Genomic DNA, 16,774 nt, shown 5'->3' with positions numbered 1-16,774 from the left:
ACATAATCTGCCAGAAAATGATGCTGTTCGTAGTTTTTGGATGAAAAAGGAAAATTTGAACATTTCCAGTTCGTTCATTTCGATTGGCAGCATGTCTCATTGGTATTGCATTTATCATGTGTTGCTGCAGACATGTACACAAACATGCACGCATGCACACTAGTGCATGCACACACACACACACACACACACACACACACACACACACACACACACACACACACACACACACACACACATACAGATGGCTTGATGTATAAGACAATTTTTTTTTTTTAAGCAGTTGTTGCATATTTGCACTCCTCATTTTTTTTTTCAGATGGCTTGATGTCTGAAAAAACAACAACAACAACAATTCTTGCTTATTTAATTACCATCTTGAAATAAAAAATTTGACTTGACATATATACACATATTCTCTCACTCTCTCTCTCTCTATCACACACACACACACACACACACACACACACACACACACATGCTGTTATGGCAGAAAAAAAACCCCACCTGTTTTGAATTTCAGTGGTTGTGTGCATTTTTCAGTATAGACTTTTGCCAGGGACAACACTTTTGCTGACCATGGGTACTTTTTATGAGTCCTGGTTGTATACTGCACATTGGATCTAAGAGGTTATGTGTGTGTGTGTGTGTGTGTGTGTGTGTGTGCATGTGTGTGTGTGTGTGTGCGTGCGTGTAGAAATATGTTTATATCAGAATACTGAGATTGTCTGGCCAGCCTGAAACAATTTTCACTGAAGGTATGTATGATCATATTTTGTTCTCTCAGACGGTGTTCCGGTGGATGTGATAAGACCAGTGATACTGCATCAACGACCACCTATTCTGGTGTACTTCCATGATGGTGCAATGGTGTTTGGTTCACGCAAAACAGCTGCCCCCATCTGCAAACTGTTAGCAAGGTGAATTACAGTGCAGTTGCGATTTTGCAGGTTATCGATTATGATTTGTTGTTGGGGGTGGTTAGTGTAATGTGGACGCAAGTTTGAGTTGTCACATTTACAGTATGGCTGGTTCATATACTTTACATGACCACGTCAAACTGCCACATAGTGTTTGTTTGTTGTTGAATCCACACAGCGCTTGAATAAAGATCACTGATAGCAGGAACAACACGAATTCCTCTTCATCACCGTTTGTCCAGGGACTTGAAATTTCCACCAGTCTGATTGTCTGGGACAACTAAACCTTCTATAGTGGACAAGTAGTAGAAATGCTCTATCCACTTGTCCTTTGTGCAGTCAGATTTTGACTCAGAGACTCAGTGAAACTGAAAGCGTTCCACTTGTCCTTTGTGCAGTTAAATTTTGACTCAGAGACTCGGTGAAACTGAAGGTGTGACTGAGCAGTCAGCTTGAGTATGACGCCACTTTTTTTCACTTCAACACCTCCCACCACTCCCACCCTCCCACCACCACCCTGCTCCAGGTTTTCTTTTCCAATTGCTTTTTTTTTTTGTAGTTTCTTTGAATAACTGTCTCATCTCTTTTACTTTAGAAAGGTAAGTTGAAATTTGGGGGTGGGGGAGGCAAGTATATCTTTTTATCTGCTTGTCTCCCGGACAGCTGAAAGATATAGGAATTTCTAGCCCTAACATCAACAGTATACTAAATTGAGTTCTGTAAGCCGTCATGATTGCATTTGGTCTCATCTAGCAAAATGAAAAAGAAAAGCAAAAAAAAAAGTTTGTGGCCATCTCTGTGCTGTCTGTGGCGAGGGGAGGAGGTTCCTCCCCTAATCTCCCCGCCCCCTTCTCCCCCAGCACCACTTTCCACCCCCCAGCCCTCCACATGCTCTGCCCACCCACCCAACCCCCTATCACCCCTTGTTTTTTTTTTCTTTCTAAAATTTGGTAACCCCACTCAGGAAGAAAGGAAGGAGTTATGTGTTTAATGTCCTGTCACACCTACTGGTGATTGTAGACATCTAGAGATTTTAAACAGATCTATCTATCTATCTGTCTGTCTATCAGTGTGTGTGTGTGTGTGTGTGTGTATACGTGTGTGTGTGTGTGTGTGTGTGTTGTGTGTGTGTGTGTGTGCGTGCATAGAGAGAGAGAGAGAGAGACTCCAGACTCAAATGGTTTAATCACATGAGCAACATGCTCCAAAAGAACACCATGTGGAAAACACACTTCCTCCCTTCCCTCCCTCCCTTCTCTGCACACATTCACGCTTTTCACCACGTTCTTCTGCACTTCATGAGGAATACCAAAATTTGAAAAGAGATACCACCCCCGAAAATGGAGTATGGCTGCCTACATGGCGGGTTAAAAACGGTCATACACGTAAAAGCCCACTCGCGTATATACGAGTGAACGTGGGAGTTGCAGCCCACGAACGCAGAAGAAGAAGAAGAAAAGAGATACCTATCGATGTGTATATATGCACACTCTGTGAGGTCTACTGCTGACGATTGTTTTTACGTAAAATTGAGTTTACTGACCAGATTTCACAGAGAGAGAGAGAGAGAGAGATAGTGTGTGTGTATGTGTGTGAGTGTGTGTGAGATAGAGAGAGTGTGTGTTTGTGTGTGAGTGAATAGAATAGAATAGATTTTATTGTCATGAAACCGTAAGGTTTATAAGACACAAGTGTAATGGTAAATGAACGAATGAATGAAAAACACACAATTAATCAATCAGTAAATTGCAGCAGCATTCATAAACAAATCTTCCTAATCTTGTTTGTATATATTCATCATCTGTTAGCATCGGGAATATTTCCTGTGTTATTCGAATTTTTAATATCTTTTAAAAATTGTTGCCTTAAGGTTGTGTGTGTGTGTGTGTGTGTGTGTGTGTGTGTGTGTGTGTGTGTGTGTGTGTGAGCATGCAAATGAGTATGTTTCAGCACTTATTCTTACATTGTGAAGCAACTCACAACAAAAACAAGTCAGTCAAACAGCAAGGGGAAAATGGGTGGTGATATCATATGAAAACAAAAAAATGAAACAAACTCTGTACGTTGTATACACGTACAATATATCTGCAGATCTGTCGTTTCAGAGAAGCCAAGTGCATAGTCGTCAACGTGGAATATCGTCTGGCTCCTGAAGCCAAATTTCCAGCCTGCTATGATGATGCAAAGTGTGTGGTTCGTTGGGTCATGATGAACAGGTCATTGATTGGTCAGTATCAACATGTGTTTGTCCTTGTATGTAGTATATAGCTTGATGCGGAGTGTGTGTATTGTATTGTATTGTATTGTATTTCTTTTCATCACAACAGATTTCTCTGTGTGAAATTCGGGCTGCTCTCCCCAGGGAGAGCACGTCGCTATAGTACCCATTTTTTTGTATTTTTTCCTGCGTGCAGTTTTATTTGCTTTTCCTATCGAAGTGGATTTTTCTACAGAATTTTGCCAGGAACAACCCTTTTGTTGCCGTGGGTTCTTTTACGTGCGCTAAGTGCATGCTGCACACGGGACCTCGGTTTATCGTCTCATCCGAATGACTAGCGTCCAGACCAACACTCAAGGTCTAGTGGAGGGGGAGAAAATATCGGCGGCTGACCCGTGATTCGAACCAGCGTGCTCAGATTCTCTCTCGCTTCCTAGGCGGATGCGTTACCTCTAGGCCATCACTCCACTGTGTGTGTGTGTGTGTGTGTGTGTGTGTGTGTGTGTGTGTGTGTGTGTGTGTTTGTGTGTATGTGCGTGTTCACATACATAATCATGCTTACTGTTTCCAAAACGTCATTTGAAGTGTGTTTGTGTGTATGTGAGTGGGTTCACTTTTACATGCTTGCTGTCTCTTAAACTTCGTATGAAATATGTAATGCATGTTTGAATGCATCTCTCTCCCTCTCTCTCTGTCTGTCTGTATATTGTATATCTGTATGTATGTATGTGTGTGTGTGTGTGTGTGTGTGTGTGTGTGTGTGTGTGTATAAAATAAATAAAACAAGGTTGAAAACCAACACCTATATATATATATTGAGTGAAAACCTGATTTAAAAAACTGATTTTTTTTTTTCCATTTCATCCTCATGAGAAATGAATGAACACAACGAACAAAAGAAAACCTCAGAAAGAATGGTTGTGTTATTATCGTTCAGGTGCTGGCAACGACAGCAAGATCGGTGTGATAGGGCCGGGGGCTGGAGGCAACATCGCAGCCACCATCGCCCATGAGGTGCGCGGCCTTGCCTTCCAGGTGAGAACAATGCTGCCAGGTGGTGCGCTCCTGGAGATAACGTTTGCTAGGAGAACAGTCTGACTATCTGTGTGAAGATGGCTTTTAATATATATATATATATTAACAACACATACTTAACCATGACCCACTAGTGCAGACTCCGACAGGGGTCTGACATTCCTCTACACACACACACACCCACACATTTATATATATATATATATATATATGTATGTATGTATGTATGTATATATACAGTATTGTGGTTCAGATACTGTGTACAATTGCTTTGTTTGACAAGAGATGTTTTAAGCTAACTTAACTTAGCCTTTAGAGCAGAAGTCCTACACTGGTGCTGATAAGTGTTTGCTTATACATGGCTCATCACAGACAGGTGTGCCAAATTTATACGTTTTGGTAGACTCCCCCGTCCACTCCACTCCCCCCCACCCCCACCCCCTCTTTTTTTTCTCTCTCTCTTCCTTTTCCCCATTTTTGTGGCACAGATCCGCACAAAAAGTTTCCTGGGTTTTCTATTGGTGCTAGCTAATTCAAGAAGCTGTCGTGGCAGAATGGGTCAGGTGGTGGACATTCTGATCCTGTGTGGTCACCAGTGATCAGGGTTTGAGGCCCCGCTTTGGCGCGGTGCTGTGCCCCTTAGGAAAAGGCACGACGGGCGCAATAGCCGAGTGGTTAAAGCATTGGACTGTCAATCTGAGGGTCCCGGGTTCGAATCACGGTGATGGCGCCTGGTGGGTAAAGATGGAGATTTTTACGATCTCCCAGGTCAACATATGTACAGACCTGCTAGTGCCTGAACCCCCTTCGTGTGTATATGCAAGCAGAAGATCAAATACGCACGTTAAAGATCCTGTAATCCATGTCAGCGTTCGGTGGGTTATGGAAGCAAGAACATACCCAGCATGCACATCCCCAAAAACGGAGTATGGCTGCCTACATGGCGGGGTAAAAACAGTCATACACGTAAAAGCCCACTCGTGTGCATACGAGTGAACGCAGAAGAAGAAGAAGGAAAAGGCATTTCACTCACATCTTCCTCACTCCGCCCAGGTGTGAATAGGAACCTAACTTTTGGTTGGGGAGGGTTATTGCAGCAGGAGAGGACTGAGCCCCATCTTCCTATGCCAAGCCCTAGACACAGTGGATACGAATTGACTGTGCCGATGGAATGATGGCCTGGAGGTAACGCGTCTGCCTAAGAAGCGAGAGAATCTGAGCATGCTGGTTCGAATCACGGCTCAGTCACCAATATTTTCTCACCCTCCACTAGACCTTGTGTGGTGGTCTGGACGCTAGTCATTCAGATGAGACTATAAACCGAGGTCCCGTGTGCAGCATGCACTTAGCGCATGTAAAAGAACCCACAGCAACAAAAGGGTTGTTCCTGGCAAAATTCTGTAGAAAAATCCGCTTCGATAGAAAAAAAACAAAAAAAACTGAAAGGAAAAAATACAAAAAAATGGGTGGTGCCGTAGTGTAGCGACGCACACTCCCTGGGGAGAGCAGCCCGAATTTGCACACAGAGAAATCTGTTGTGATAAAAAGAAATCAAATATAAATTCAAATACAAATACGAAAGACTATGGGACCTTTAATTGATGCTGTCATTGACCATAGTGACCACATGTGAAGTCTCCCAACGACGGACCAGGCGGAGGAGGAAACCTTTCCCAACGGCTGTGAAGGCGGAAGAGGATGACCACAGGGCAGTGGGAGCTCTTATCCTTGGCTGGAAGTCCCCCTAGGAGACGGAGCTCCGAAGAAAAAACCTGCACCTGCCGAGGCTGTCCTACACAGTATCTGCACCTGTGGGACTGTGAGCATCGGTAGGCGAGAGAGTGGGGAAGGGACTGCACAACTCCTCCTCACTAAAAAAAAAGTCACTTGTTCTGGTCAGGCAACCAGGCTCTTGCAACACCTGTGGGAAGTGCTGCGCATCTAGAATCGGCCTCTTCTCCCATATGAGGACACACACCGACAGATAAGCCTGCCTGCCTACTCATCTGTCGGACCAACAAGAGACGCCATCATCATCATTGATAATAGTATGCAGTCATTAGTGGCCCTCGTTGAACTGCAGCTTGGTGATATTCCCGCCCTGTTCCCGCTCTTTAAGGAGGAAGGTGGCAGAATGGTTAAGACGCTCAGCTGCCATTACAGAGAGGGTGTGGGTTCGAATTCCACTCTCGCCCTTTCTCCCAAGTTTGACTGGAAAATCAAACTGAGTGTCTAGTCTTTCAAGTGAGACGATGAACAGAGGTCCTGTGTGCAGCATGCACTTGGCGCGCTGAAAAAGAGCCCATGGCAACGAGAGTGTTGTCCTCTTGCAAAATTATGTAAAAAGAAATCTGCTCTGATGGGTACACAAATATATAAGCATGCACTCAAGGCCTTACAAGTGGGGTTCATCCGCCACAGCTCCAGCATTGGCAGTCCACAGGGAGCTTCAATGTTAGGTCGCCAGGAGGCCACACACCAGAGGAGACCCTGCACTGCTGCTGAGTCACTTCGGTGGTGTTCAGTGGTGCCTGTTCTGATTTAACGTACCCGGTACTTAGGACACCACCTACTAAACCCTCTACTAACAACAATAATGGCTTTGTCGCGGAGCCAGACTGAGTGAGTGTCCCTCCCAGAGTGGAGACTGCCACCACGTCCCCCAAACAACAGCCCCCCATGAATCTGCCAATACTGAAGACGTTGACAGGACTCACCCCAAGCACGGAATTTGAGGGGTATCAAAACTGAGGTCACCATGAGAGCAGGGCATGAAAGACCACAGACTTTAAGACTGTTTTGTTATATTGATGATGATGGAGGAGGAGGAGGATGACTATGACAATGTTGCTATGGAGGTCCATTTTGGTTTGGAACTGCGTGACAAGGCTGTATTCTACTCTTCCTGTCATAATGATATCCCAGCATTAACCAGACTAGAGATAAGACACTTGCAGTGCTGGTTAGATAATTAGAGCAACACACCCAAAGACGCATCCGTGAAGTGGATGACACTCGACTGTGGTCCCAGTCTCCCCATTTAAGCCCATAGCACACTCAACTCTGAGTAGGAGCCGGCCACGGGCCGAAAAACCCACCTCCGCTGGGATTCGAACCCGCGTCCTCCCAGCCGTCAGTCCACGACGCTAACCACTTCGCGGTTGGTTGGTTGTGAGTGGTGTTCCCTTGATTGGTGCTGACAGGTATGTCTGTCAGTGAAGGGCTGTAAACTCACTGAGATAAGACTGAGCTTTCAGGTCAGGGTGTCTGTTAAGTCACCATTCTCATATCAGGACTTCTTCCTTTTTGGATTGTCACAACTCTTGTGCACTTCAAGGCACACAAAATGTAGCAGATGCTTGAGATACTTGTACAAACTGGCTAAAGATGGTGTTACTTGACACTCAGTTTGGTTTATTTGCTCAAATGTCTTGATGGATGTGTTTGTTGTTGTTGTTGTTTTGTCTTTTCATATGTGCCCACAATACTGGGTAAAATGAGGAAGAGAGGGGAGAAAGAGAAAGAGAGAGAGAAGAAAAAGAGGACAGACAACCACTAATGTAATGGTTTTTGTTAGTGTTTTTTTGTTGTTGTTTTTAATGTAGTGTGTATGACTTTTTTCTTTCTGTTTTTTTTTTCTGCATAAAACAAAAATGTTTTGTTGCTGTTTTTCTGATTTATAGTTTGAATGATGTACAATAACTAATCATATTATCAATAATTACAAAAATTATTATCATTACTGTATGTCATATGCATAAATAATGTTAAAATGGAATATACAAAATTTTTTTTAACCGGGTGCCACAAATAGAATTAACCCCTTGACTGATGCTGACAATTTTAAAAAAATGTAGCAGATACAGTCACTTCAGATTCATGCCAACAGTGTTCTCATTTCCTCATTTTCAACAGTTAGGGGGTTAAAAAGCTGTGAGTGCATAGCAGAGAGCGACAGGCTGTGCTAGCGCTGCTCCTCGTCTGGTCTCTGTTGTGCTTGGTTAGCTTTGAACTACCTACAACCCCACCAACCCCAAACCCTCGACAGTTAAGGTTCAGCTGATTCAAACACTGTGTTCCAGTTTGTGTGGGATAGCAAGTGTGACAAGATAAGCAGGAAAATAGCAACAAAGATCATAACAGAATGAGGGCTTGGAATCCCAAACTTGAAAATATATAACAAATAGTAAAGAGTGGTGACTCTCTCCATTCACAAGGTACACAACTTCAAGTCAGTGCTGCTTTCGCTACCGATTCAGCCAACACACAGGTAAATTAAAGGTACATTGGAACAAACCCAGACACTTCCTCAAAAAAAGAAGCGCTGGGCCTGTCCTTATACCGATCATCTGACATGTGCACACAGCAGCAAAAACAGAAGAAATGTGCAAATGCTTACAAGCTTTTATTCAAGACTGGCATAGCCTCTTTAATCCTGAACAAGCCACACAGAACACATGGACAATACAGAACAAACACATGGTTGCCTTGGTGGTTTTTCAACTGGAAATGAACAAATACATGTTTCAGCCCTAAAACTGACATGGCTAAGAAAACTTGAAAATAAAAACCACAAATGGTTATGCTGATAAGCACCACTGGTGGAGAATCTACCAACCTATTGCACCACCTCCCAACCCACCATACCTTTTTTCCAATTCATTTATTTATTTTTAAAAAGAAAGGTTTGTTTCTCTGATTTGTTTTACATCAGGCGTCTGGGTCAACAAAAAGAAACATGCTGTTGACACATTCATTCTTACATCCATGTTTGTACTCATGGTGGCTTCAGTAAGAAGTCGACCGTGATGTTCATAATAATGTGGCTGTACTTTGAATTTGTCATTTGGATTGGAGCAACGGAAAAAAATAAATTGATTGGTTGATGGTTTCCCTCTATAGATTCTGGTGTACCCGTTTGTGGACTTCCGCTTTGGCCAGCCTTCAGTGGAAGAGTTCCATCTACTTGGTTTGAAATCTCAGGAACACCTTACATGGTAAGTGTGTCATTTTTTTTCAGTTAAATGTAAAATTCCACAGACCTGAAAAAAAAAAAAAAACCACACAAAATTTTCCCATGTGAAGAATTCATGTGAAATTTGCATACTAAGAGTAAACAGCTGTCATCCACAGACACTGAATTTATCTGCCGTGTTTTGGCTGAAACCATGGCACCATTCTAATCAAAGCAAGCACTTTTGAATCGAAGATGGGAGAGTTTTAAATGCAGCCCAGATACTATGGAAGAAGAGATGTGAAGCAAAGTATCAGATCTGGGTGAACAACATAATTATTAACTCATTCTACTCCACAGCTGCATGCCTGCTACATCTCCCCTTGACCAGCACTACATGGGATGACTTCAGTTTTTTTGTTGTTTTTTTTTTTCTGTGTTCGTGGGCTGCAACTCCCACGTTCACTCGCATGTACACGAGTGGACTTTTACGTGCATGACCGTTTTTACCCCGCCATGTAGGCAGCCATACTCCGCTTTCGGGGGTGTGCATGCTGGGTATGTTCATGTTTCCATAACCCACCGAACGCTGACAGGGATTACAGGATCTTTAACGTGCGTATTTGATCTTCTGCATGCATTTACACACGAAGGGGGTTCAGGCACTAGCAGGTCTGCACATATGTTGACCTTTGAGATTGTAAAAATCTCCACCCTTTACCCACCAGGCGCCATCACCATGATTCGAACCCGGGACCCTCAGATTGAAAGTCCAACGCTTTAACCACTTGGCTATTGCGCCCGTCGATGACTTCAGTAAAAGTAGGGTTGTTCACTAAAACTGTGAAAAAACCATGGAGACATGCTGATTTAATTGGTCAAACAAAGCTTTGTTTTCTTGCTGCCTTTAAAACTCTCCCGTCTTTGATTCAAAAGTGCTTGCTGTGGTTTCAGCCAAAACCTGGCAGATAAATTTTTATTTTTATTTTATTTTATTTTTGTTGTTGTTGTTATTTTTACTTTATTTATTTTATTTTATTTATTTTTATTTATTTATTTTTTTGTATTATTTTTTTATAATTTATTTATTTACCTTTTTTTTTCCCCCGGCCTGACAAAGCACGTTGGGTTACGCTGCTGGTCAGGCATCTGCTTGGCAGATGTGGTGTAGCGTATATGGATTTGACCGAATGCAGTGATGCCTCCTTGAGCTACTGATACTGATACTGATACTCTTGCTTCCAGAATTCGTAAACAGCTCAGTTTAGGATGCCAACTGTACCAAGCAAGGATAATCAAAATTAGAATAGAGTATTGGTACTTGAATACTAGTACCAGGTCCACAGGGGAAGAAACCACAGTTCAAGTTAACTTGTACTTGGAGTAGAATGAGTTAAAGCTTGAGTAGTAGCAGGGTGCTGACAACAAACCAGTCAAGGACATTGCTTTTGATGGAGATCTCTTCAAAAATGAATGTGGCTGACAAGGGAGCAATCTCCTCAAGCAGTGGACCAGATAGAGGGGGGTCTCATTAAACATATCCTCAGCCGAGAGGTGACCTGCCCAAAGATTGGTAAAGTTTGCATACTTAGTCAAAACTTTCACTCCCTTAACCAGTTCAGTGCCAGAGAATTTTGTATAAAAAAAAATATATATAAAAAAATTGCTCTCCCCTTGCCAGGGAATTCTGAGGATTCGGGGGTAATAAATCACAAAAAAAACTAGCACAAAAGCAGAAAGAAGGTAAACGTTTTTGTGAAGGAGAATGTGTGTAGATTCTGCTTCTGGGCTTTTTTTTCTTTCTCCAATTAGGTTGATTGTAGATAACTGTTCAGGCATGTAAAGTCAAGATAATAATTCTTGTGCAACAAAAAAGGCTATTTCCACCTCTACATAATAACATCCATAAAGAAAAGAAACAAAATTCAGCTAGAAATAGCATGCCTGTAGTCAGATTATACCTGCAGAAGAAATTAAAACAGGCTATAAGTTTATAAAAACAAATCACAGCTCATGTAGACATGACAATAATGACAAAGGTGGGTAAAGTCAACATAAAAGGCCAATCACCGTCTCAGAAACTGAGCTGGCAAGCTTTTTGACAGCAAAGAGTGTTTGCAAGTGAGAGGGTGAAGTTCTTTGATGACATTCACTCCTTTCAACTTGAACGTGTGCTGATTAAAGTGTCTGCTGTGCATCCAGCTTGCCACCTCTTCAAACAAGTCAACCATCTGATTCAGCCAAAAAAAAAAAAAAAAAACAGCGTGAAAAACGAAAAGCACATGTTTCAAGTCCAGTGCAGGTACCACCCTGCATTTCATGAAAATCGCAAAGCATTGGCAGTTGTCGATTTCTTAAGTCTGCATTGAAATGTGAGTGTACTCATTCCCAAAATCCACACCCCCTTCATGAACTGGGGCTGGCATTCGACCTATTGTCTTACATCACTCCTCTCCCTCTCCTCCCCTTCTTCCAACACTCGCTGCACGTATTCTGTCAGTCATAGCCACTTGTTCAAAAACGCTGTCTGATTGGATAGATGGACTGAATTACCATCAAATGGGCTGTCAGTTTCGTCACAGTCGTTGTCGATAGCCTTCATTTTCAAACCAATCATCAGACAAGAGAGATCCTTCTCCATCGCGAAAGCTGTCCATAATCACAAGCAGAGCTTTCAGAATTGTGTAAACCTGCTGACTGTGACCACCTCCTTTACTGGACACAGTTTTCAATGCCTTTTTTTTTTTGCACATGATGCAACCCCCTTTTCCACGCACATATCATATGGTCAGTTAGCAAATTATTATCGAGTAGAAAGGGGTCTTCTACCTGATGTATGTTCATTTGAATAGTATTTTTAAAATCCAGACACATCAAACTAAACGTTCAGACAATGTTTATGTGAATTGAACCAAACTCCAACTAAGGAAAAATCGGAACATATGCAGGACGTCAGTGGACGTCTTACAGGCACTATGGCAGGATCAGGATACATGATAGAAGGATGAACTTTCATGTGGTGTTGACATATTTTTCCATCAGACACCCAGGGGTGTGGTTGTGCAGGATTTGGCTTGCCTGTCTGACTGGCGTTTAAAGTCATGCACATCCATATTCCTTATCATCCATTCAAGATCAAATGTTGGCACACGCTGCTTGAAACATGACCATGTTTTAGGCGAATTTATGTTGATCCAATTTTTAATTTTTTTTTTAAAGAATTATACCTTTGGTTTTTGTGTCGAGTTCCTTATTCAGAAAAAAAGTCTGGTCTAAGCAGATACCAAATCAAATCTGTATATTTTTATGGCATCAATAGAAGTCATATTTTGTTAATGTTGTTAGGAACATAGGATGAAGGAAAAGTCATGACTGGGGGTGATATTATGCTCAGAAATGGACTGTGTGATACTCTCTGTAGCAGGCCTTTTTGACAAAGAAAAAAAAAAGAAAAGAAAAAGAAAGAAGAAAAAAAGTCATTTCCAAATAAATAACTCTTTTTGTTATCTTGGAAAAACTTTCCAATTCTATAAATGTTTCACATGCCCAGGGTGAATATTTACACTAGCCATATCAACAGTATGAAACAAAAAAAAAACAACCCCAAAAAACCGTTTCATAATATGCGCACAATGTTTGTTTTCCAGAAATTGTGAAATTCATACAACATTGAACGTGAAAGTTAGTTTGTTTGTTTATTGTTTTACTTGAAGGTGCACAGAGCAGTTCCTGAGTACCTCGGATGAAGTGGTGAATGTGCGAGTATCACCGCTCTTACAACCCAACTTTGCCAGGCTTCCACCAGGTCTGATCCTCGTGGCGGAGATTGACCCAATGAGAGACGGGTGCTACGGTTGGTCATTGCCTCTGTCGTAACTGTGATTTGAGTGATGTGGATAACCCTTGACTCGTATAGAGAGATAAATAGATTAATTTTGATCTTCTTTTTTTTCTTGTTTTTTTTTTTTTTTTGTCTCGACTTTGTTCTGAATCTAGATACCTGGTTTGGAAGCCAATTCCACCTTAAGTCTGTATACATGTGTGTGTGTGTGTGTGTGTGTGTGTGTGTGTGTGTGTGTGTGTGTGTGTGTGATTACATTTAACCAGAAGTTGAGAGCAGATAAACAGATTTAAAAATATATATATATCTTGACTTTGTTCTGTGCAGAGTACATGTGAATGCATGCACACAAATATCTGTTCTTGGCTGTATTGTGCAGAGTACATGGTGAATACATGCACACAAATATCTTTTCTTGCCTGTATTGTGCAGAGTACATGGTGAATACATGCATACAAATATCTTTTCTTGCCTGTATTGTGCAGAGTACATGGTGAATACATGCATACAAATATCTTTTCTTGCCTGTATTGTGCAGAGTACATGGTGAATACATGCATACAAATATCTTTTCTTGCCTGTGTTGTGCAGAGTACATGGTGAATACATGCACACAAATATCTTTTCTTCCTGCATTGTGCAGAGTACATGGTGAATACATGCATACAAAGATCTGTTCTTGCCTGTACTGTGCAGAGTACATGGTGAATACATGCACACAAATATCTTTTCTTGCCTGTATTGTGCAGAGTACATGGTGAATACATGCACACAAATATCTTTTCCTGCCTGTATTGTGCAGAGTACATGGTGAATACATGCACACAAATATCTGTTCTTGGTATTGTGCAGAGTACATGGTGAATACATGCACACAAAGATCTTTTCTTGCCTGTGTTGTGCAGAGTACTTGGTGAATGCATGCATACAAATATCTTTTCTTGCCTGTATTGTGCAGAGTACATGGTGAATACATGCACACAAATATCTTTTCTTGCCTGTATTGTGCAGAGTACATGGTGAATACATGCATAGAAATATCTGTTTTTGCCTGTGTTGTGCAGAGTACTTGGTGAATACATGCACACAAATATCTTTTCTTGCCTGTATTGTGCAGAGTACATGGTGAATACATGCACACAAATATCTTTTCTTGCCTGTATTGTGCAGAGTACATGGTGAATACATGCACACAAATATCTTTTCTTGCCTGTGTTGTGCAGAGGACATGGTGAATACATGCACACAAATATCTTTTCTTGCCTGTACTGTGCAGAGTACAAAAAGAAGATGAAGGCTGGGGGCATTGAAGCTGAGAGCATGCTGTTGAAAGGCGCAATCCACGGCTTCTTCTCTCAGCCAGGTACTGCTTAGTGTGTTTTTTGTGGGTGTGTGTGTGTCTTCATTTCTGATTTTCTTCCTGATTTGAATGTGATTGTGTTTAATTTATTTTTGTTCATATTCCTAGACTAATTTCTCTTTCTCCAGAAATCAAACCATGGCTCATGAATGAGTAATTGATTATCATATGTCATCATTTGTTAGAAACTTTTAGATATCACTATATTTTTCAAATAAGATTTTTTTTTCAGAAGAAAATACAAATAAGCTATGTCATGGATTATAATTTGCAAAACAAAAAAAATGACTAGATCACAGCAAATGAAGTATTGTTGCCTCAGAAACGCAAAGTCATATATATAATGTACATTGATAACCGAAACAGAAAATTGCTGCTCAGAATACAGCAATAATAAGTTCACAAGATCAGTATACTATCAGTCTATATCATCATTGTTTGTTTTTTTTGTTTGTTTGTTGGTTTTGTTTTTCTTTCAAATTTCACCCACATTTTTACCCTCATTTGCCCAGTTTCCCCCAACCCTCCATTCATCCACATCTCCCACCCCTTCTAACCGATAATACTCAGATGTATTCATAAATACTTTTACAAAATGTCTTCAATCACCGATATGTGTGACGGGACATTAAACAAAATTCCTTCCTTCATCATTGTCATCACTGCTGAAGTCACTGATTTTTGACTCACTTGTGTAAACAAAGTGAGTCTATGTTTTAACCCGGTGTTCGGTTGTCTGTGTGTGTGTGTGTGTGTGTGTGTCCATGTGTCTGTGTGTCCGTGGTAAACTTTAACATTGACATTTTCTCTGCAAATACTTTGTCAGTTGACACCAAATTTGGCATAAAAATAGGAAAAATTCAGTTCTTTCCAGTCATCTTATTTAAAACAATATTGCACCTCTGGGATGGGCACAGGAACTTCTTTTGCTAAGCATGGGATTTTTTTAAATTTTGCAAACGTTTTGGTGCAGATAGTAAAAAAGGGAAATTACTCTGTAATTAATGCTAGGGGACGTAATTTATCACAAGTGAGTCTTGAAGGCCTTGCCTCTCTTGTTTTCTTTGGTTTTAGACTGAATCAGTTCAAGTAAGTTGATGTCAAACACAATTCTATGCATGCAAAAACTGATATTTCAGATACAGTTAGTTGTGAAGAGGTCAATTGTCAGAGGTTGACCAACAGCGTTATGATATTCCCCTGATTTAATCTTCATGGTTTTATTCAAAAAGGCATGCTTTTTCCTTTCACATGATTTTGATTTGCAAGATATCTGATTTATTGCAAATTTGTTCACAGTAGATCAACCTGAAACACCTGTTTGTAAAACACAATCTGACAAATATTAATTTTTGCACCTTTGTTTGAATCCATGATATGGCATTTTGAGTTCGAGAGAGCGGTATTCAGGCGTAATGGGATACTTTTGAACATTAAATGAATTCCAGATAAAATGGTGAATCAGATGAGTGAGACGCTATTCGACTCTTGATATCCTGGAAAGACTAGTTTTTCTCCAGACTGTTGTCTATAATGTTTTATAGTGTTATTTTGTTTTGTCATTCTGGTGTGTCATTCCGTGTTGTGTCATTCATTTACTGGTGCTGACGACATTGAACGTACAGGTTCATCCCATTTTTTGTTACTTCTCTTTTACTCAGAAAATAAACCTGAACCTTATGACTGACATTATGGTAGTTTTGACATTTAACGACGGGCGCAATAGCCGAGTGGTTAAAGCGTTGGACTGTCAATCTGAGGGTCCCGGGTTCAAATCACGGTGACGGCGCCTGGTGGGTAAAGGGTGGAGATTTTTACGATCTCACAGGTCAACATATGTGCAGACCTGCTAGTGCCTGAACCCCCTTCGTGTGTATATGCAAGCAGAAGATCAAATACGCACGTTAAAGATCCTGTAATCCATGTCAGCATTCGGTGGGTTATGGAAACAAGAACATACCCAGCATGCACACCCCCCAAAAACAGAGTATGGCTGCCTACATGGCGGGGTAAAAACGGTCATACACATAAAAGCCCGCTCGTGTGCATACGAGTGAACATGGGAGTTGCAGCCCACGAACGCAGAAGAAGAAGAAGACATTTAACGTGTTGTAACTGGTCATTGGAGACACCATGGCCGAATCGGTTGGGTATTGGACTTCTGTTTTGACATTTAACGTTTTGTGACTGGTCATTGGAGACACCATGGCCGAATCAGATGGGTATTGGACTTCTGATCCAGAGTTCACCAGTGATCTGGGTTCAAGGCCCTGTTTAAGCATGGTGTGTTATGTCCCTTGGGAAAGGCACTTTATGTTGGTTTTTCTCACTCCACCCAAGATGTGTATGGGTACCTGACTTTGGTCAGGGAAGGTTAAAACAGTGGAAGGAGAGGATTGGACCTTGCCTTCCTGACGGGCGCAATAGCCGAGTGGTTAAAGCGTTG

The 16,774-nt window shown here is 41.4% G+C and overlaps 1 protein-coding gene across 1 annotated transcript in view; it reads left to right on the top strand.

Annotated features, from left to right (window-relative positions):
* Positions 1-16,774, top strand: part of LOC143280871 (ethyl acetate hydrolase-like) — a 28,785-nt gene that overhangs the window by 5,120 nt on the left and 6,891 nt on the right. Inside the window, exons 2-7 of the mRNA XM_076585605.1 lie at positions 788-920; positions 3,026-3,147; positions 4,076-4,173; positions 9,076-9,170; positions 12,841-12,980; positions 14,245-14,331. Of these exons, the coding sequence (XP_076441720.1) occupies positions 788-920; positions 3,026-3,147; positions 4,076-4,173; positions 9,076-9,170; positions 12,841-12,980; positions 14,245-14,331 (675 nt within the window). The remainder of the gene's footprint in view (positions 1-787; positions 921-3,025; positions 3,148-4,075; positions 4,174-9,075; positions 9,171-12,840; positions 12,981-14,244; positions 14,332-16,774) is intronic.

The sequence above is a fragment of the Babylonia areolata genome, chromosome 4, assembly GCF_041734735.1.
Source record: "Babylonia areolata isolate BAREFJ2019XMU chromosome 4, ASM4173473v1, whole genome shotgun sequence".
NCBI classification, from domain to species: Eukaryota; Metazoa; Mollusca; class Gastropoda; order Neogastropoda; family Buccinidae; genus Babylonia; species Babylonia areolata.
The sequence above is the reverse complement of the archived record's forward strand: the minus strand, read 5'-3'. Positions and strand labels throughout refer to the sequence as shown.